Source organism: Cyprinus carpio, chromosome A7 (assembly GCF_018340385.1).
Source record: "Cyprinus carpio isolate SPL01 chromosome A7, ASM1834038v1, whole genome shotgun sequence".
In the NCBI taxonomy this organism is placed as follows: Eukaryota; Metazoa; Chordata; class Actinopteri; order Cypriniformes; family Cyprinidae; genus Cyprinus; species Cyprinus carpio.
The window spans coordinates 9,919,089-9,941,988 of record NC_056578.1 but is presented as its reverse complement, the minus strand read 5'-3'; the positions used below and the strand labels follow the sequence as shown (position 1 = coordinate 9,941,988).

General features: G+C 35.7%; 1 protein-coding gene across 1 annotated transcript in view; it reads left to right on the top strand.

Moving 5' to 3' along the window:
• Nucleotides 1–22,900, top strand: part of LOC109093158 (elongator complex protein 4-like) — a 63,584-nt gene that overhangs the window by 8,794 nt on the left and 31,890 nt on the right. The window contains 4 exon segments of the mRNA XM_042759551.1: nucleotides 3,101–3,234; nucleotides 9,649–9,733; nucleotides 15,162–15,350; nucleotides 19,178–19,286. Of these exon segments, the coding sequence (XP_042615485.1) occupies nucleotides 3,101–3,234; nucleotides 9,649–9,733; nucleotides 15,162–15,350; nucleotides 19,178–19,286 (517 nt within the window).

The following is a 22,900-nucleotide window of genomic DNA, read 5'->3' as shown; positions in this document are numbered from 1 at the left end:
GTCGTTCGCACAAACAATACTTCATTGCTAGTAAATTTGCATCAGGGTTATTATAGTAAACTAAAACCATAAAATAAATTAAATGTTAACCAATATAAAATATTAGAAAACTCAAACTGATTTATTTCAGATAGCTTCCAAGGCAGCATTTGTCAGTTTTGTTTAGTTTAACTTGAAGTGCTAAAGTAAATAAACTAAAACTAATAAATAAAAATGAATAAAAACTACATAACACAAAAGAATGAAAATGACAAAAAACACAGATCAGAAATTGCTAAAACTTTTAAGTAAAATTAAAGTGAAAATGTAAAATATGAAAACAAAATCCAAAAACTGTTATAGTATATCAATGATATTAAAATAACACTGATTTGGATTTTAAGTAATCTAGCGTATTTTGCTTTGCATAGTTTTGTGTGCATGTAACACAACCTGGCATCTGTCTTATTTGTCTAGCTTTAATGCCAAAATACCATGGCGTTTGATTGGACGTATCAACAGGAAAAGCTGTGGGAAGAATATTAACTATCCTTTTAAAACCTGACAAGCATTCTTATTTTACTATGGTACCCATGCAAGATTATATGGTAAATTAGTTGCATTTCTTATTTGCATTCAGCACTGTTTTATACCTGCTGTCCACAACTCTATCTGAATACAAATGTGACCCATTTTTGAAGTTGAGAACCACTTGGGAAAAATAGTGTCCTATAATAAATATATCAATTCCTACCCACCCAGTGCTGTGAATGGGCTTTCGCTGCTCTTATTCACAGTTTAGGTGGATTACTCACGCTTAGCTGGTTATAGGTGGACTTAAAACCCAAGGAGACAGGAGGACATGGAGCTTCAATTCAACCTTAAGCCCTTTACAATGGAACAGAAGCCTCCAGCACCCCCAAATCCCTTCACAGCCCTCGCCGTGGCGTCCGCGCGCCCCTCTTTCTTCCGATAGAGAAAAGACCCCTCCTGCCAGCCCATAATCCAGATTGCTATGGAGATTAGGGGGACACCAGTGAGTCCCCAAAGATTTCACTCTTTCTGTCTGCATTTCGGACAACTTTTGCTCATTCTCTATCTTTTTTCTCCTTCCTTCTCACTGGATATTTTCAGTTTTGTTTCCTTATTTCTTCCCCCCACCCCCATTCCTGTCTCAGAGGGGATACTTACCCTCCTTAACCTTTATCATACCTCTGTCCCCTACACAAAGCACCAGTAACTCTAGTAATGTATTTGCATCCTAAACATACAGTGCCCACCCCCCGCCTCATTCTTGTTCTCAATGGAGACGCCAGATTAAAGTTCAGTCAGTCAGAACCCATGCCGTAATGTTAAAGGGGTCGACCCGACCTGCCCACTAAATGAGGATGAGCGCCAAGTTGTCAATCTCCAAAGGAGGTGCTGGAACACATAAGAGTCGCTGATCCAGATCAGGAGAAGATTAGGGGCTCACCTCGCTGCTCATTAGAAACAATGGAGCAAAAACCAGAGCCCCTCACAACCTGAGGAAACATCTGCCCACGTGCAAGTGTGTTTTTTATAAGACCAAGTGGTCAGTCTCGGCAGAAAGGGATAATGCTCCACTATGACTCCAGTCATCAATTCACAGGTGATTCCCAATTTATACAACTGTTCAAAAGTTGGTCAGTAGATTTTATTTGAAAGGTATTTATACTTTTGTTTAGTAAGAATGCATTATTGTTGTGTAAGATTTCAAATAAATGCTCTACTTTTGAACTTAATGTTCATCAAATCATTTTAAAAAAGTATAATTTTTTCCACAGAAATATTAAGCAGCACAGCTGTTTTCAACATTAATAATAATAAGAAATGTTTCTTGAGCACCAAATATTAGCATATTAGAATGATACCTGAAGGATCAGGTGACTGGAGACTGAAGACTGGAGGAATAATGCTGAAAATTCAGCTTTGCATCACAGGAATAAAACTTATTTTAATACATATTAAAGTAAAAATTAGGGCTGTCAAATGATTAATCACGATTAATCACATCCAAAATAAAAGTTTTGTTTACATAATATATGTGTGTATACTGTGTATATTTATTATGTATATATAAATACACACACATGCATGTATATATTTAAGAAGAATATGTTATGTTTATATATTAAATATATTTATATATAATATAAAATATAAGAATATAAATATATAAATGTATATACATGTAAATATTTTCTAAATATATAATTTATGTGTGTGTATTTATATATACATAATAAATATACCCTGTACACATACATATATTATGTAAACAAAACTTTTATTTTGGATGTGATTAATCGTGATTAATCATTTGACAGCCCTAGTAAAAATACAAAAAATATTTCACAATATTACTGTTTTTATAATTTACATTTTTTTAATCAAATAAATGCTGCCTTGGAGAGCATTCATTAAAAATCATACTGACCTCAAATTTTTGTACGCTAGTGTGTAAGTTATACATATTTATTTAATACAAAATATATAAAAAGTTTGCAGTAAATATGTTCTTTCATATTTTGTTTTACATACTGTAACTATTGCATATTGCTATGATTTAGATATGATAGTCTATGGCTGTAAATAGGAACTAAAATTGACTTCATATTACTTACATCAGCAAAGGTATGGCTATTATTCTTTCAGTTCAATTTAAGAAACATGCTTTGCTGTTCCTAATGTATACAGTACATATTTACTCTTACAATGGATTTGATTACATTTCCTTACTTAATGACAAGATACACCATCAGATTTGTCATTTGGTCAAGATTATGTTTGATTATTGTGATTTGACTCATAATTATTTGAACAAATATATGGTTGAGACACAGAAGTAGCTGTAGTCGTGACAATTAAACATGTTCACGCAGGAAGTAGATTGGGATGTATATTTTTACAACTGAAAATAGGGCAGTAATTCAATTCAATTCAATTCAAGTTTATTTGTATAGCGCTTTTTACGATACAAATCATTGCAAAGCAACTTTACAGTAATTGTTTTGGTGTAGTAATTCAAAATTCATTATTAAATTCTAATAATAATCCATCCCTAGAGTTTTTGTTATATTTGTTTTCTTTTCATTTGTAGACTGCTTTGGCGTCATCAGTGAGGTTTGGCCATTATTATGACGTGTCCAAGACCATGGAGCCTGAGCTACGGCAAGCAGCCAAATGCCACAGTTTTTATCAGCTACAGGAAACACCAGTAGCCACAGGATCAAGGTAACTACCATTGTTCACTTGAATATCTGTTAGGAGTATCAAAATAAACGTTCAGTTACGGTGAATATTCAGAATGTTTACGTGCCCCAAAATTTGTATTGACATTTTGTTGTACCCTACCATTCAAAAGTTTTGGGTTTGCAGGATTTTTAACATGTTTTTCAAATAAGTCTCTTAAGCTCACCAAGGCTGTGTTTATTTGATAAAAAACACAGTAAAACTATAAAATTGTGAAATATTACTATTTTAAATAACTCTTCTATTGTAATATATTTTAAAATGTAATTTATTCCTGTGATGCAAAGCTGAATTTTCAGCATCATTACTCCAGTCTTCAGTATCACACCAAAATCAAGAAAACATGCTGATCAACTGCAAAAAGAATTTTTCTCATTACTATCAAAGTTGAAAACCGTTGTGATGCTTAATATTTTTGTGGAAACTGATATATTTTTTCCGTCATTCTTAGATAAAATTCAGATAATTTACATTTATTTGAAATAGAAAACTTTTGTAACAATGTAAAAGTCTATACTGTCTTTTTTATCAATTTGCTGAATAAAATAATTTATTTAAAACAAACAAAAACAAAAAGTCCAGGCTTTTATTATTACTTATGGTAGTTCATAAAAGAATGCTTATGTTTAGAGTGCAAACATTATAACCAAACACATGCACAGCCTTCTGCACTTATCTTTCATAAATGTCCTTACTTCTAGTATAAGTGCATTAGGTATCGTCACATATCTCCAAGAAGAAAATGCTTTCTCAATGCTGATGTCATGTTTCTGAGGAACACATCTGCAATTTTGTTTTATGACGGGGGTTATATATAAATATATGTTATTTGTAAAGCCTTATAAAGGTTTTTGTAAAAACGTCTCTGTACTTCCAGGCCTTGCTAGTGCTGTGAGAGATGGACTTGAGTCTTCAATGGTGTTTGTGATGCAGTTGTTTTATGGTTGTGAGGGGTGTGCATGTAGAGGAGGCAGGGGCTTTGGTTGCATTAAAATCTAAGGATGGCCACAGTGCAAACAATTCAATCTGGAGCTCCTGGTTCATGGAGCCTCTCTCAGCTTTTTATGTCCGCAAACAAAAAGGTCCTCTAATTGTTTATCTGCATAACAGCACCATAGTCAAGGGTCCGTGTTCCCTGAGCCTATGTTTACTCGCGTGGGTAAATGTGTTCCTGTGTGGATATACTGTGTCCGCGGAACAGCTTGTGCCATGGCAGCAGCATGATGGATGCTGTGGACTATGCAGGTGTTGCTTTTGGAATTTTAGCATCATTTTTCCTTCAGTGTGCAGTTTATTATGATTTTATGACATGTTGTAATGAAATCATAAAGCTTTTAGCCATTAGCTGTTTAGCACATCTTTTAGGTGTGTTTCTGTTCCATTGGAACACAAAGAGACTTTATTCCTAGTACGTTTATGGGGCCTCTAGTCTTCATGTAATTTCTAACCCAGGCTCATTGGAAATACATGGCTTCATTTCCACAACTATTGCACTATGTTGCCCATTTCACGTGTTCAGTTGTACCTGAACAAGATGAACCTGAATGTGGGAGAATTTTAATACATTGATTGTTGTACGTATCGCGGCAGTTTGGAAGTGAAGAGTTCAGTTTTATCCATTTTTTTCCAAAACAGATAAATGTGAATATGGCAAAATTTGCAATACAGGCTCATTGGAAACACGTGCCTGCGGTAGCATTTACTCAAAATTATATTTTGTGACAAAGTGAAGTGTTATTTGAAACCGCTGCTTTACAGCAGAATTGAATTTAGTTTGCATTATTGACACACTATTGTCCTATTTAACCAACGCTATCTCACAGCCAATTTTTATATGTTTTATGAGGTGGCTAATTCATACGACCTCACTTGTGCGAATTTGTGATTTCTGTGGTGGTGAAGTTTGGGGCGGGGTTAGGTGTGGTCCTTATTATGAATTCGTACAAATTAGCCACCTTGTAAAATGCGTAAGATTTTTCACAAATCGTATGAATTCTTATGAGAGAGGTCATACGAATTTGTACGAATTACCAACTTTGTAAAATGCGTACAATTTTTCACGAATCGTATGAATTCTTACGAGTGAGGTCATACGAATTATCCACCTTGTCAAATATATACGAATTGCCGTGAGATCGGGTTGAAACACTGTATTGTATAAAGCACTATTTAAATAAAGGTGACTTGACTTGAAACAGATGAATATGAATGTGGCAAAATTGTATTATGTTGGTTGTTGTGCTGTATGTATTGCAGCAGTTCAGAAATGAAATGTCCAGTGATTGGAGCTAAAAGCTTGTTTATTTTTATCATGAAACATGAAAGTGAGTTTGACAAAAATTATTTATGTTGATTGTATCGTGGCAGTTTGGAAATGAAATGTTCAGTTTTATTAGAAAACAGATGAATGTGAATGTGGCAATATTGTGTTAGGGTGGTTGTGCGTATTGTGGCAGTTCAGAAATGAAATGTCAAGTTATTGGCAATATGCAGCTTGATCAGTTTTATTCAAAACAGAAAAGCATGAGTGAGTGAGTGACGTGACATACAGCCAAGTATGGTGACCGAGCGGCAACCTCTCGCTCTCTCTAGTGAAGCCAACAAGGAAGTGACTAAAACTGTAATTCATTGACTGGCCGCTTGAGGCTGGCTGCAGAAGGGAGTCAGTCCCATAGACAGCCCATGTTAAAATGCCCAACTTTACAGCAGAAAAAAACATGTTTACAGCCTGTTTCAAAAAATGATTTTGGTTTATATAGCTAATTTTGCCCTTCATGACAACTGTGAGGGGGTGAATTTTTTTATAACTCATCCGTTTAAATTATATTAACCCTTAAAGTTCTGCATAATTAAGGGCGTGGCCACTTGAGTGACAGGTGTATTGCCGCTGCTGACACTGCCGTCGCGCTAGGTGGGCATGGCTTCAGCAACCAGCTCCCACCTTTTTTACCCATTTTCGATTATCCGGGAGAGTCGCGCGGTGACGCGCTGTCAAGATGGCGACGGCCTGCTCTGCACACTTTGAGCTTCAAAACCACTCTTCAGGAGTCTATGGGTGACGTCACGGACACTACGTCCATGTTTTTTACAGTCTATGATGGTGACCCATACTCAGAATTCGTGCTCTGCATTTAACCCATCCAAAGATCAAACACAAAGCATTTAAAACACAAAAACACACATTAAAAACAAAACATTAACATTGGGCAGCCATTTATTTTTTTGAGTTTTGGCCTAAATAGTTCTTTTTTCGTTGAGCCTATTTTTGTGATTTTGCTATAAAGAACAAATTGGGGCAGAATCAGATGTAGAAAACTGCTTCCTATCCCTTCCAAAGAAATCAATTATTCAGCCAGCTTAAGCGACAACCATATGTCTTGAGATACAAAAAAGCCCTAATTGTCTTTCTGCGTTTCACAGCTCATAGAATAAAAAGCCCCATGCCATTTCTAGACTGTTAAATCACTCCATTTCACTACGTGGCGTAATTGGCACAAATTGCTCTCCAGGTGAAAGCAGAGCCTGTTGTTTAAGAAGGATGCTACCTCCATGTGCCCCTCTGGTCCCCCTCTCGCTCGCATCACTGTGATCTTAATTAGCTCACCTGTCGGCCATTATCCTCTATGGACAGCACCTTAAGCGATCACGCTCTGTTGGGCTGCTGCGGTCTCTGTCTCAGACACAATGGGGGCGTGTCCTCTTTTGATTGCCGCCACCCCCACCTCCCCAGGTCTTAATCAAAAGAGGGAAACACGTGTTTCACCCCATTAAGGAGCAAATCGGTGAGGTGGGTTCAGGGCGTGAAATTACACTACTGCTCAAATGGGGGTCAAGAAATTAAGAAATTAATACTTTTGTTCAACAAGGATGCATTAAATTAATCAAAAGTGACAGTAAAGACATCTATAATGTTACAAAAGATTTCTATTTCAAATAAATGCTGTTCTTTTAAACTTTCCGTTCATCGTGTGACACTGAAGACTGGAGTAATGGCTGCTAAAAATTTAGTTTTTCAGGAAGAAATTACATTTTAGAATATTTTAAAAGTTATGTTAAATTTGTATAATTTTTTACAATGTTATGGTTTTACTGTGTTTTTGACCAAATAAATGCAGCTCTGAAAGGCTGTGACATGCCCGGAGGTTGCTGTTCGTCATGCTTTAAGTTCAGTTCTCAATCTTCGAGTAATTGATGGCTGTCGTAGCTACATACAGAGTGGCACAGTGTGGTCATTACAACATGTTGTGAGTGAGAATGAGAGGGAAACACTGTAGTGACAGAATGAAAGCCTTTTCAAAACCCCTGAGGTGTGATACATTTTTAAATGAGCAATGAGAACTGAGTCTGCTTGGTCATTATCTGTGTTTTGAGTCTCATTTCAAGTCTCTTATGCTCACCACGGTTGCATTTATTTGTAAAAAAAAAAAAAAACAGTACAGTAAAGACTGTTTTCTAATTGAATATGTTTTAAAATCTAAGCTATTCCTGTGATGCAAAGCTGAATTTTCAGCATCATTACTGCAGTCTTCAGTGTCACATGATCCTTCGAAAATCATTAAGTATGCTAATTTGCTGCTCAAGAAACATTTCTTATTAATAATGTTGAAAACAGTTGTGCTGCTGTTTGTGGAAGCCGTGATACACTTTTTTTTTTTCTTTTTAGGATTTTTTTAAAGAATTGAAAGTTCAAAAGAACAGTATTTATTTGAAATGGTAAAGACTTTTAAAATGTTACAAAAATTTTGTCACTTTTGATCAAATCAATGCATAAATTACTGAGCCCAAACTTTTTTTGAACAGCAGTGTTTCTATTGTTGAGTAATGTTTAACTTAATATACATATTTTTGTAGCATATTACACTTCAAATGTGTGCTTGTGCCAACTTTCTGTAAAATAAATGTTGAATGGTTTGGTATTTTCTCATTTAATGCAGTTTGGGGGTCTAAAAATATTTTGAGGACACTGTATAATATTCTTGCATTTTAGGGGGGAAAAAAAAGAAAGAAAGAAAGAGACTTATTTAAATAAAGACAAAATGTGCAATGCAGAGCAGGTCAAGTGCTTTGACCTGCCTTGTTATGAGTTGCACATCTTACCCCTGATTTAACATAGAAGCGCTGTGTCACTGGGATCAGAAGTACTGTCCCGTTAACACGGTTTCAGCACACTCAGACTCACCGCAGGCCTCAGGGGGAGCGCGCAGAGCTGACAGAGGTGCCAAAGTGTTTAATTAATTTCATTTCATTTGATTTAATTAGTGATGTATTTCCTTGCGTCTACATGCGTGGCTGGGTTGCCAGGGTTACTGCCGATGTCAACAGGCTTTTGAGATATCAAAGCAAATCCCACGTTATGACGGCAGCATATGCCACAACAATAAGTTGTTTTAATTCAAGTGTACACAGATATCATCAGCTTTTGTCCTGTTACGAAGCCATAATCATAATCCTTCACATTTAAGCACTTTCCTGAAACTGAACCTTTGCATAAGAAAAACAAATAAACATAAAAAAAAATGGTTTGAATCTATCATTTGTTTGCACATTTGTGTTTCTACCGTTCTAATTCAACTTTGAAACTTAAAGTTATGAGTTATGCTTTGGTATTTGCAATTCCATATTTGTTGTTTTAGATTAAACGTCTAATAAAAAAAGAAAAATGTAAAATGTGATTACGTTTTACACTTACTTTTTACCCTTTAAAAGTTTGGGGTCTGTACAATTTTTTATATATATATTTTTGAAAGAAGTATCTTATGCTGTCCAAGGCTGCATTTATTTGACCCACATTACAGTAATATTCTAAAATATGATAATTGCTATTGATTATCATTGAAAATAAAGACAATAGTAGAAGTGTATATATATAATATACACTACGGTTCAGGGTTTAGGGTTTGTATGATTTAGTGTTTCTGAAAGAAGTCTCTTTTGCTTACCAAAGCTGCATTTATTTGATCAACAATACAGTAAAACAGTAATATTGTGAAATATTACAGTTTAAAAGAACCGTTTTCTGTTGTAATATAATTTAAAATGTAATGCATTCCTGTGATCAAAGCTGAATTGTCAGCATCATTACTAGAAATCATTCTAATATGCTGATTTGCTGCTCAAGAAACATTTATTATTATTATCAGTGATGAAAATGATTTTGCTGCTTAATATTTTTGTGGAAACAAATACATTTTTCTAAGGATTCTTTGTTGAACTGAAAGTTCAAAATAATAGAATTTATTTAAAATAGAAATCTTTTGTAACATTGTAAATTCTTTCAAAAAGCTTTGTCTCTTTTACATCTACAATCTTAAATTGCAATCTTTTCAGCTTCTCAGCATATTTGTTTATCCAGCTTTCAAAATAAGTATATTTTGTTCTTCTCTCATGTTCTTTCAGTCCGTTACCATCACCCTATCATGCTCTCCTAAAGTCCATCCAGACGGTCATCCGGAAAGAAGGGTTTGACGGATCCACACCACAGGTTGGTTGTCTTTTGTTTGTCATTTGTCTCTTTAAATGATAATGAGCTGCTGCTCACCCCACCCCTCTCTTCCATTTTTTGTGGCACTTTAAAATTAACACTCTTATGTTCACTTTTACATCCAACTACAAAACACTTGCACTGCTTACAAGACACTGTTGTCGCTACAGCTGCTTGAACGCACAACTGTCTGAGGGCGGAGATATGCTAATACGAGCAAGTCTGTCAGCGGCCATGGGCGGGGCCTGAGCAGTATGATGTCATACTGCTCAGAAAATCAAAACTGCTTGATAATTGAGACCGGTTAAGTTATTTTAGAATTAAAAAAGGGAGTGAATGGATTTTTTATCGTTGTATGGTGGGTTGTGTCCAGACACTGCTAAGACACATTTATATGCAAACACAATGTAAAAGTGAATTTTGCATCCGATGTCCCCTTTAAAGGAAGAGTTCCTGGAAAATGAAAATCCTGCCATCATGTACTCACTCTCATGTCTTTCAAACTCCATGAAATTTTCATAGTCAAAATGACTACTTATCATACTTATGGTTATTTTTGTTCTTTTTTAGAGCTTGACAATCAGTGGTCCCCATCCACTTTCATTGTATGTATAAATGATAAATTCCACAGAAAGAAGTAAGTCATACCGGTTAGGAAGAACATGAGGGTGAATAAATGACACAATTGCAATTGTTGGGTGAACTATCCCTTTAAATCGACCAAAAAGGCTATAATGAAATGCACAGTTAACAGACACCCTGTCATTCACACCTCTGGAACAATGAAAGCGTTTTGCTGCAGGCAATGTTTTTACAAGACCTTTAATTTGTTGTTTCATTGATTGGTCTCAGTTGGCTAATTGTGGCCTGATTTTGTCTGTGCTTTCACTTCCTTTGTAGTGTGGCTTTCGTAGCTTGTGATAATGAGGAAATGGAAAAGAGCTTAATTTTTTTTCTTTTCCTTTCCACCTTTATACCTCTTTTTCTCATCTCATCCTCAGTTGTCAGTTTCTCCATGTCGTGCTCGAATCGCTCTCAGGAGGGAGATGGGTTCCCTTGGGTTTCTCTTCCTTAAAGCTGAGTCCTATTAGTTTTGTGGTAAACAGGCCAAGACAGACACTGGGCAATATGCCCTCTGTCTGTTCTTATTCATTAGCTCCTACTGAGAAGCAGGGGAGCTCGGCCCCTCTGGGGGCCCCTCTCAGAAACGGCCCCGTGATAGCCTCTGTCTTGACTTCCACATCAGCACTGCATCTGCCGAGCTGCTCTTGGGACCGGGCAGCTTGAGGATACACTCGCTATTTTTAATCAGTTTCTAACTTTATGTGGCTCTAATGTGGCTTCTGTCATGTGCTGAACTCCAGAGATGATCTCCTGACCAAATTTTATGTCAGCTTAAGTAAACAGGCCTGCAAGTTTATTAAATTAAGTTTACTTCATTAAATGAAATTTACTTCAGAGTCTTTAAAACAGCTTTCATTATTTTATTTTATATTTACACATCTTTAAGTCTCACTGTAGGCTTATATCAACCCAACAAGCAATTAATTAAAAAAAGAGAAATTGCTTGTTCTTGTGCTAAATTCTACTAATATAAGAAATGGTAATAAAACTAAATAATAAATAAAATTGTATGAAATAAAATTGTTAAATGGAGTTCTAGTTCAATTAAAGATAAGAAAACCATGTTAATGTACAGTTTTGTTAGATTGCCAAAAAAAAAGAATCTTACTGCAATACTTGCACAAATTTGCATCCAATATGTATAACAATTTGTTTCTTCTTTTGAACATATTTGGAGAAATTTGTAGGATTACATCACTTGCTAACCAATGGAATGGGTGCCGTCAGAATGAGAGTCCAAACAGCTGATAAAAACATCACAATAATCCACATTAATTTCTTCAGATCTTTTCCGACAAAAATGATAACTATGTTAGCGTCCACACCAACGCACCATTACTTTCAGGAGTAATGCAGATGAAGGTTTCAATTGTCACCTACATTCAGCATTTCAACAAAGTCTCTATATACATCCATTCATCTCAGATGATGCTCCTTTTTTTTCTTCTTTTTTTTTTTTTTGCTCACCATGAGGCCAGTAAGTTTTATAGTTACTTGCTTAAGTTTTCTTATTTGAATATTCTAATCTTAGCATAGACCCGTCACTGACACAAAACATATAAACATAGTTTGACAACATATAAAATTTAATTAACCTTAATTAACCTTAATAATTTTGAATGACGGTGGAAAATGAAAATATGTTGAAAAACAAAACTTTATTTCAAATTCAACTGTTTCCAATGTAGTTAATTGTTTTCAACTATAGTTTAAAGTTTGACCGAAACAAGTTCCCAATTAAATCTTATTCTCTTCAGTAGTTGAAGTCTAGTTTGTGCTAGCTCTTTCTTTATTGAATGTTGTGCTTTAGTGTTTTTCTTTTAATCCGTGGCACTGATGGGCACCTCGGGCTCCTCACCCTGGAAGTCCTCGATCCACTGTCAGTCAACCGACAGATTAAGTGCTTACATCATCAAACAGTGCCGTTCTGTTGGCAGAGGTCGCGGAATGTGATGAGGTTGAGAGAACATGGGCACAAAGGCAAGAATGCTCAGAATGAGAGCAAACAGGGCAACAGTGAGACTGACTAAAACGTTTGTCAGAATGGTGACTCAATTCTAGCTATGACTGCAATGACCTATAAAGTTTGAATAAAATGCCGTAACATTTTGTTGGTCATGGTAGGTTTGGTAAAATCAGTATTATTTTATTTATTTATTTATTATTTTTTTTAACTTTCATTATTTTTAATCTTCATGTTACTATCAGAAATGGTTATAAGCGTATCATCTTTCTCATGCACACACAGCGGGGAAAGAGTGTGAGCGGTAAAAAGCCGGAGTGTGGCCGAAGGGAAGGAGGAAGCCGGTGAGTCAGGAACACCCTCTTTGTGGAAATGTCAAGCTCAACTCCCAAGAAACACTTTGGAAACACAGTCAAACAATGAGGTTTATTTAACTTAAGATGCTTGTGATTGCTGGACGGTGTAGAGGGTGTTAACTTTACTGTTTATTGTCAGTGGACGAAGGCTGATGTGAGGAGGACGACCAGGCGGTAGACAATTCAACACCAAGGCTATTTTCAGCTGGCTTAAGATATCTATCTTCCTTTTCTCTATTTCAAAGATATGAGCGGGTATAAATTGGTTATTCATAATATAAAGATTAACTAAATAAAGGCATAAGTACAAGAAGAAAGAAGAAGAAGAAAATGGGAAATTCTTGCAGTAGGGGAACTTTTCTGTCTCCTGAGGCTATTTTAAAATGTTTTAAAACATTATAAGAACTTTAAACATTTTGTGCAACTTGTGTTTGCAAGTCTGCAGCTTGTCCAAAAAGTGTATTTTTACTGAAAGGGAATGGCTTCCTAAAGACTATAAGGAAATAGGTCTGAACTGAAAGTGCTGGTACAATGAAGATCTAACTTTCTTTTCACATCTTCATAAATATGCAAATATGAAGTTTTCCTGCATTTTTGAGACGTCTGAAACTTGTATTGGTGTCACACCATGCCAGTTGCCAGTTATCTAGTTGTTCTGGTCTGAGGTGTCCTCTCGATCTTTATTAAGCAGGTTCAGAATCAGCTCTTTGGTCTTTGATGGTTTGTGAATAAGGTTCAATTCTCTGTCAGACTTTGTACACTGTAGAGGGCACATCTCACCCATGGCCCCTTAGCTTGGCTGATGTTGGCGAATAACGTGCCAAGAATTTCCTGGCACTTGTTGGAAGCAGACATGTTGGCTCTTTGGTTGACAGCCACATTGTGGTCGTGTCAGGCAGCTGTCCTGATTGGAAGATGTCATCCAATCACTTTTGACCATCGCGTTCCGTTTGACCGTGCTGTTGAGTGGTCTTGGCTTGGCCGTTTGTTTCATTGATTCAAGTTGTTTGAGAGGTACACGACCCTCACTCCAACAGACAAAAGGCTTTTCACTACAGACAGTATTCCACTACTGACTTAGTTACACAAGTCATTGCACACTTATGTATGACATACTGTTGGGCATTGTTTTGTTTGCTTTTCACCATTCTCTCTCTCTCATTATGGAGAGCGTATAAATGTGAAATTGTACAATGGCTAATCATGTCCTGTTGAGAGTCTCTAATTGATTGATTAAGTAAATTGCTTGATTAAGTGTTGTTTGTGATTTAAGTGTACTTTCATTAATACAACAAGCAAAGACAGTGAGTACAGTTAAAGGAATAGTTCACCTAAAAATTAAAATGAGCTGAAAATGTACTCGCCCTCAGGGCATCCAAGATATAGGTGAGTTTGTTTCTTCATCTGAACAGATGAGAAATTTAGCATTACATCACATTTAGCATTACATGAGGAGAAATGTAGCATTACATCACAAATGGATCCTCTGCAGTGAATGGGTGCCGCCAGAATGAGAGTCCGAACAGCTGATAAAAACATTATGATAATCCACAAGTACTCCACTCCTTTCCATCAATTCACTTCTTGTGAAGTGAAAAGCTGTGTGTTTGTTAGAAACACCTCCATAAATAAAGTTTTTAACTTCAAACCGTTGCTTCAGGATAAAATACCAGTCCTCTATACATAATATTGCTTTCTTCAGTGAAAAAGTTGTCTTGTCTGAATCAGGAGAGAAATATGCACAGATCAAGCACTGTTTACAAGCAAAAACAGTCCAAAACAAAGTCGTCACATCGTCAGTGGATTTTGATGTGAGAGGACAACAGGAGATAGAATTTTTCATTGTGATTGGTTATCTTTCTTGCATTTATATTAAATTTATTCCACCATTAATCTATCCATAGCTGTCTTTGCAGTGCAAAAGTATCATAAAATGTATGTGTTGATTTTAATACACAGCAGACAGAAAAGACAATGAATGCCCAGTATCATGACAGCAATAAAGATTAATGTGGTTCTGATGCAACATTTTATACAGAATCAAATCCTGAATCTTAAAATTACCTAAAACTTTAACACTGTTTTTGCTGCATTGCAAGCATTGCTGTTTCGTGTAAATGTACATCTAAATCATACAATATTTCACTTGTTTTAGATGCAGAATTACTTGTTATAGAGTTATAAACACTGAAGGGAAAAGTTTAAGTATCATTTGATGTATTACTGTAAATAAGTGTCATGCAACATTACAGGTTTGTCCTTGTTTCTCTTGTAAATTAAGGTGCACTTATTAAAGTACTGTTAAGATATTCATGCACTTTTGAACACAAAGTTTGCCAAAGTTTACCCCACAGTGCTTTAATGAAATATGCATTGCACAAGCCAGATGTGGATTTGATCACATGAATTGTACATGTACGTTGTTGTTTAGAAAAAAAATGCAGTGTTGTTTGAAAATCACCTTTTTTTTTTTGCACTTCTGTAGTCTAAGGTTCGGAATGTCCTGCGGCTGGGTCTTCATTCCTTGGGATCAGTGCTGTGGGGGGATGATGTGTGCTGTAAGGATAACCCCGCCCACTGCCACGCCCTCACAACCTTTCTCTACATCCTCCGAGGCCTGTTACGCACATCACTCTCGGTCGCTATGGTGACCGTACCATCCCACCTCATACAGGTATTATTAATCAGATAGTTTCTCATGTAAATCCTTTGTTCAGGTTTATTTTCGAGAATGATGGTTGAAAGTCACCCTTAAATGCTGATATAAATTTTTTGAATTTTGTGTTATTATATTTTACAAATACACTACGTTTTTTTTTTTAAATTTTATTCAACAAGGATGCATTAAATTGATAAAATCCTATCTGTCTGTCCGTCCGTCCATCCATCCAAAATCTAACCAACAGTGATGACGTCATTGTAATATTTCTGTACTGAACTGTGATTGGTTGTCTTTCTTGCACTTATTTGCATACATATTTTTCTTCAGCTACTGTATTGCAGTACTCATAAAATTCTCAGCTTTTGATGATCAAACCTGCAAAATTCCAAAGACGTACACTGAAGGAAGAACTCACAATATTGAGGCACAAGGATACTCACAACCGTATTTTGGCGACGGTCTTGCACAGTCATTCTTCAAAAAAGGTATCTGTTGTAGTTTTGTTTTTTTGCTGTAATCATGCAAGATAGACTTTTCCACCATCGACTTCCAGAACGAATCCCACAGAACAGCCTTTTTAGATTTTTTTAAACTTGACTGTCAGTCACATGGACCAGCATTGAGGTCACCATAAGTTTGTCGACCCTGGCACACCATCACCACCCCATGAGCCGGAGTCAAAGAGTCGACCCCCCTCCGTTGTGTGAATGAGGTTCCGCTTGGCTGGGGTTCAGGGGGCCTGTATGTGTATCTGTTTGAGTACATGTATGTTTGGCCTTCAGAGGAGCGTCTTCATTGGTGCATGAACCCACATTCTTTGTCTGAGGCCCTCAACTTTGCATTCAGCCAACCAATGGTCAGTCTTGAGTCTTTCTGGGCGCTTCTGTCTTTCAGCGTCTCTCGGTTCCTGAGAGGCCCTTTTCTTTGTGCCTGCATTAGCCAACGAGAGTCAAGCCACAGCCGCTGTGCTCTAAGAGTGCTTCAAAAGACAAGATCTTGCTGTTCTTTGTCCGTTTGGAGACAAAGTGCTGAAACCCCTCTCAGGGAGGCTGGGGGGCACACAGCGGTTTTCTGCGGTGGAGGTGATGGAGTCAATGCTGTGATTGGTTTGAATGTGCTTTTGTGGAACAGATGTGATGTAAACTAATAGACCTTTCAGTAAATACAGTATGTTTTGAGGTGGAGGAATCAAGATTTTTGCTTTAACTACTAAACTTCAACTCTTGTACTGTTGTGTTAAACCTCCATTATTTGCATTAACACCTCATCTGAAGTCCATCTCAACATTGAAAGCCTCCTCTGATGAGACTAAAGCCACAGTTTATCTGAATCTTTAATCAATCTCTGCTCAATTAGCCATAGTCCTCTAGCACACACACTTACAGTTACAGCTGCTGTTGGGTCAGGACCCTGGAGAACCTATCTGTCAGTCTGAAGAATGACAGCTTCGGAGACCTGAAGGAAGTTAAAGGAAGAGCTGAACAGCTATCGTGGCTAAAGTTAGCTTTTCCATGTGACTTGTAGAGCAGTTCAATTAGTAGGCCTAGAAATCTGTGTCCAAATTGGCAGAAAGCAAAGACTCGTTGTTCATAATGTTTACCCATTCACTGTGTATGCTTTATTAAATATTTTCTTTCCTAATTTCATCATACTTTAAGCCACCAACAATACTTGAATTATGGACATACCTTTTGCCATATTAAAATCTGTTAATTAGATTAATTTATTAATAAAGATTTTCCCATAAAATGCAATTGATATATACTTGTGTGTCATTAATCATAAGCAAAATATTTTTTTTGCTTTGCACCTGTAATATTTACATTTAAATGAGCTTAACATAATTTGCCATTTTGAAATGTATATGTTTTTCTTTACATATGCGACTTTTTAAAATATTATTTTTTAAGAACATAGCTAAATCAAAGATTGATTCTCATTTTTATATCACAGAAGTATTGTTCGTTATATCCATCTCTGTGTTGTATTTTTAATTTGTTAATTTATTTATTTATTTATTTATTACAATGGCCAAAGTCATGCTTCAAGAAAACTAACCAATTAAATTTTATATATACAGTATACATAACACAAGCAGTAGATTTAAAAGTGTCTCTTCCAGTAACTGTCGTTAACGTGTCTGCTTTATTAAACACCATCCTTGGCTTGAGCCTTCAGTATGTTGGCTCAGCTGTTGTAGTTGCATTTTTTGTTGTTTTGTTTACTTGCATTGGTGTGATGGTGTTGAGTTACCGGCGGATGTCTAACACAGTTGCTTGGTTTAAATATTTTATGCTAGATCTGGGAAAAAGGTCACGGCTGCGTACACGAACACACAGGCTCTCAAAGTCCACTGTAGATGAGAGGAAGGGATAAAAAGAGAAAGAACAAGAAAAAGAAAGAACACGGATGCATGAAAACTGCATTAGGCCTCGTCAGCTGCTACAGAGAGGGAGCGTATGAAATATTCACGAGTGGTGTAGAGATTTTTCACATCAGGCTTATCTTTCTGTCTTTCTCTGGAGTGCTCCCTCCTTTCTGAAGGCACTCTGTATTTGTTTGTGGCCAGGAGGCGGCGCTCTCAACAGATTTTTATGTGTTTGTGGATTTTTGCTCTTTAATACTTTAAACTAGCTTATATTCTCATCTGTATTGGCCTGAGTGTCTTTGCAATTGTAGATTTGTGTTTCTTCAGTTTTACCCCGAATGAGCTTCATATCAGTAAGGTCAAGGTCAGAGGTTTGCATGACTTCTTTACCAAGCCTGTTACGTGTTTCTTAAATATTTTGGCCCATTCTATCATACTATTTGACATGTTTTGACCACATTTTAATCTGTTTAGCATGATTAAACCAAAATGCATTAGGAGCCAGTCCAGAAACAGGTCATTTCAAAGTATGAAATGTCAAATTCAAATGTGTCACAAAACCTTGCTGAGCTTAAAGACATATTTGAAATGCTTTATATGTCTTTAGATTTTTACTCCATTTAACAGCAGATGTTTTTGGAATGAAAGCATTAATGGGCGAGACGTCTTTTCTCTGACTCAGATGTGGACGGGATCTTTGGAACTTTCTCTGAGTTGATGTGTCTTTATGCTTACGTTCATCCAGATTTGTGCCGTATGGTGACACTGCATGAGTCGCGCGATCAGAGAAAGAGAGTCAGACAGATTTGGAGAGCATGTGTTTGAGCAGCAAACGTATGTTCTGCTCTGATCTGATGGATTTAATGTTACTCGACGCAACCGAAGGCAGCAGTTTACAGAGTTGCCATTATGTAGCACAGCTGATATCCTTACCAAAGACAATCTAATAATACAAGTGCTTATCCAAAATGTTAAAACATAATTTTGTTGCAGTGAACATTGTTGATTGCTTGGTGGTTGATTAATAAGAGTCATAAGAGCCCACCCTTTTTTTGACACCAAACTTTTTAATTACACCTCAAATGGACATCAATGATCCCTCAAATGCAAACAATCCTGTGCTAATGCTAAATATTTCAGTCATCTTAGAGAGTGGTATTGGTAAAATGGATACTGGAAAAATGGATCTTAAACTTGGGCAGTTTAAGTTTTGTAAGCTCAGGCTTTGTTGTAAGACGGTGAATTCAGTCTTTGGAATACCCTGCCTTTTTTTTTTTTTTTTTTGAAATGATGACCTAATTCAGTTCTCACAGGAAAAGGAATATAACCCCTGCTCATTAGGAGGGGTTTAATTAGCAAGAGATGCTCTCAGCATTGCTCTAGATGTTCCTACATGTGCTTGTACCCGGCACTTCTCATGTATTTCCTCTCTCTCTCTCATCTTGTCTCTCTTCCTGTTTCACTCTCTCAGAACAGAGCCGTAATGGGCCGAATAATCAGACTGAGTGACACAGCCATTGCTCTGGAATCATTCAAAGGCTCGGAGAAGGAGACCAACCCACTTTACAAAGACTATCATGGTGAGAAGAAACATGCATATAAGAGTTCAAATGCACTGACAAAAAAACCCTTAAAGCCTAAATATTACACTTTTGCTTCTAACTTGTTTTGCAACACTTGATATCTAATTTATGCAATCTGATATTTTTTTTATTTTTTTTGCGTGGAGGACAATAAAACTGAAAAAAAATATATAAAAAAGTAAACAACAAATAAGACATTAATAAATACTGTATATACCATAATAAATAAAAAATAATGAATGCTATATAGATATATCAAAAACTAATATAAAAGGCAAAAACACACAACAAATTGACTATAACTAAAAATAAAGTGAAAAAAAAAACACAAATTCAAAATCTGAACAAAAATTATAACAGTATACAGTATCTGTGATACTAAAGTTCCAGTGTTGTTATTTTTTAACAAAAACTAACTTCTTTATTTGAAATAAAGCTGTAATATACGCTTAATATACAATATACAACTGTAATATACAAGCTAAAAGAAATATTGAAAAAAATAATAAAAAGGTCAAAAGCACATAACAAAATTACTTATTCAAACTATGAATATACTATAATAGTATATAAATAATACATAAATAACACTGTTCAACATAGCAACATCCTGGCAACCATTCACAACAGAATCATGGCGGAGCATTTTACATGGACAAACACCCCTCACATTTGCTTCATTGGTCCCTCGACTTATTATCCTATATTTCTCTCTCTCACACACACACACATAGGCTCAGTAAAGTGCATTAGTAGAGAGGGGAAGGCAGGGTAGACCTCTCTCTAGCTGTCAGCTCGTGTTAGTGTGGCCGTGTTCAATCAGACGTGCTCCTTGGCAGACAGGCCAGGGGGAGATTCAGCTGCCACGGCAAACGTCCACACACACACACACACTCACACACACACTCACACACACACACACACACACGGATCCCCTCCGCCCCATCACAAGCACCCAGCACATCCCTCAGGGGCCACAGAGTTGCAGAATCAATATTTTCATACTGGCTAAAACCTCTCTGTGGCCAGCCTGCAGAGGAGGAAGATCTTTTGGGCTCACGCTCTTTCCGTTCTGCCCTTTTTCCTCTCATTCAGCCTCTTTATATTCTCCCTTGTTTTCATCTCTTCAGGTTGCATGCTTTATCTATTCATCTCTTTTGTGTCCGTGTTTCTGTAAAGGTCAGTTTGTTTACAGTTCTCTCCTCTCGTTTCCACCCCCTGTCCTGTTTCTTTCTTGCACTCATTTACTCTGTGTTTACGTAATGGCCAAAGGGGGTGTGGTTTACAAACAATAATGACCTCAGATGATTTGATTTATTTATTTTATTGATCAGATGCTTCTCAGGTGTTTATGAACAAAGTATATACTAGTGATTTCAATTTTATAACTTAATATTTTTTTTATAATATCATTTTATTGTGATGATGTTATTTTATTATTTTTATTTTATAATGTTATTTATGTTAGTGTCATTCATTTCTTTAAAATGCTGTTTGTTTATTTATGTTATGTTATGATATTTTATAATGTTATTTATGTTAATGTAATTAATTTCTTTATTAAGAGGCTTATCAGGGGTTTATGAATAAGTTAGATTATTTCAGTTTCATAAGTATTTTTTTCATTTATGTGTGAATCTTTATGTATTTATTTATTAATGTACATTTCATGTCACAGTTACATTTGTCAAAGTGTTATTTTTTATTTATAATGTTACTAAAAACTGCTAGATCAGTCACTTTTGTCAAAGTGTCATTAATTTAGTTTTAGTTTATTTCTTACTGTTTATATATATATATGTATATATATATATATATATATATATATATATATATATATATACACACACACATATATATATATATATATATATATATATACATATCTATATATACATATACATTTATATACATATATACATATATACATATATATATATATATATATATATATATATATATATATATATATATATATATATATATATATATATATATATATATATATATATATATAAGTACTTTTTGTGTATTCATTCAGCAGTACATTTGCTAAAACATTTCTTGCTGGATGTACTGTAAGAACAACATTAAGCAGTTTTTCTCAGATGAACAAGTGAATCATTAAAATTCCATAACTGAGTTCTTTTTAATAAGTTGAGATGTTAGTAAGATATTTTTAAACAAAGATGCTACTGATTTCATTTCATGTGAATTATCTCTTTCTAGGATTTATCAGATGTTTGCAAACATTTAAGATGTTAATGATAATAATGTTATCTAAGCTGTATGTGAATTTCCTCTTTTTAAGCTGTTTGTAAACTGATAAGATGTTTAAAAATATAATGCAATGCTTTCCAGATTGTGGACACACCTCAACAATTTTTTTTAAGTGTTTGAAAAAAAATGAGGTGTTCAAAGAGTTATTGTTTGCTGTTGCTATTGATTTTTGCCTCGTTTCATGAATTAATGCTTTGCCATAAGGTCTTATAGACAATAGTGAATGTGAAGACGTACACGAGGCCACTCTTTCTTTTCTGTGGTGCGTCCACTGCACAAAGCATGTTGGGAGTCCTGTCACAGCGAATCAACTCGAGCTGAATCAACCTAGCGCACGGGTCTCTTTACAAGCAGAGCCTTTACACACACACATACACACATGCTCTTCCCATCCTCTCATCCTGGTCTACAGCGCTTCTTTTTAATGTCATATTTCTACTGGCTACATAACTGAGAAAAAAAGGAGCTAGAAATTAAAGAGATAGAGGTCGAAAAAGCTTTCTCTCTTCCCAACATGCCCCTGTGCTGACTGACCTTGTTTTACCCCCATCCTCCACTCACCTCTCTTGCTTTCTCTCCCTCCCACCAACCTATTTCTCTCCTCCCTCCGCTGCACTTCTTCTCTCAAATGTTTTGGTTTCTGCGCATTGGTGCAGTTAATAAAATAATGGTTGATACAATGCTATAGTGGCCAGTGTGAAAGGTGATAGCTGCATGTGGCCACAGTAAAACTCAGCACACAATGAAAAGCCGAGTCTTTTTAAATAGGTAAGAGGCATAACAAACCTATTTGCTAGAGAACTTGTTTATTAGCCTGTGCTATAATGTGAATATAGTAAGAAACATCATGCACATTAAAACGTAACGTAACAAAAAATGAATTTTAAATGCAATTTCAGTCAAAAAAAATTTTTATTAAAACTTAATTATGTTTGAAATATAGTGTTGCAGTGTTAGAAACCCATTCACACACGTTGGACCTAATGCAAAACATGCATCTACAGCACAAAAAGCAAATCAGCATATTAGAATGATTTCTGAAGGATCATGTGACACTGAAGACTGATGCTGAAAATTCAGCTTTACATCACAAAAATAAATTGCATTTTAAAATATATTAAAATAGAAAACAGTCACTTTGAATTATAATAATATTCCACAATTTTAATGTATTTTCAATCAGCTCAGTTCAGTCCTAGTGAAGAGGTTTCTTTCAAAAATATAAAAAAACAACAAAAACAACCATACCAACCCCAAACTTTTGAAGTCTATACTGAACAAAATATCCCATCTGGATGTATGTCCAGCACATTTACACAGTGCTATGATTC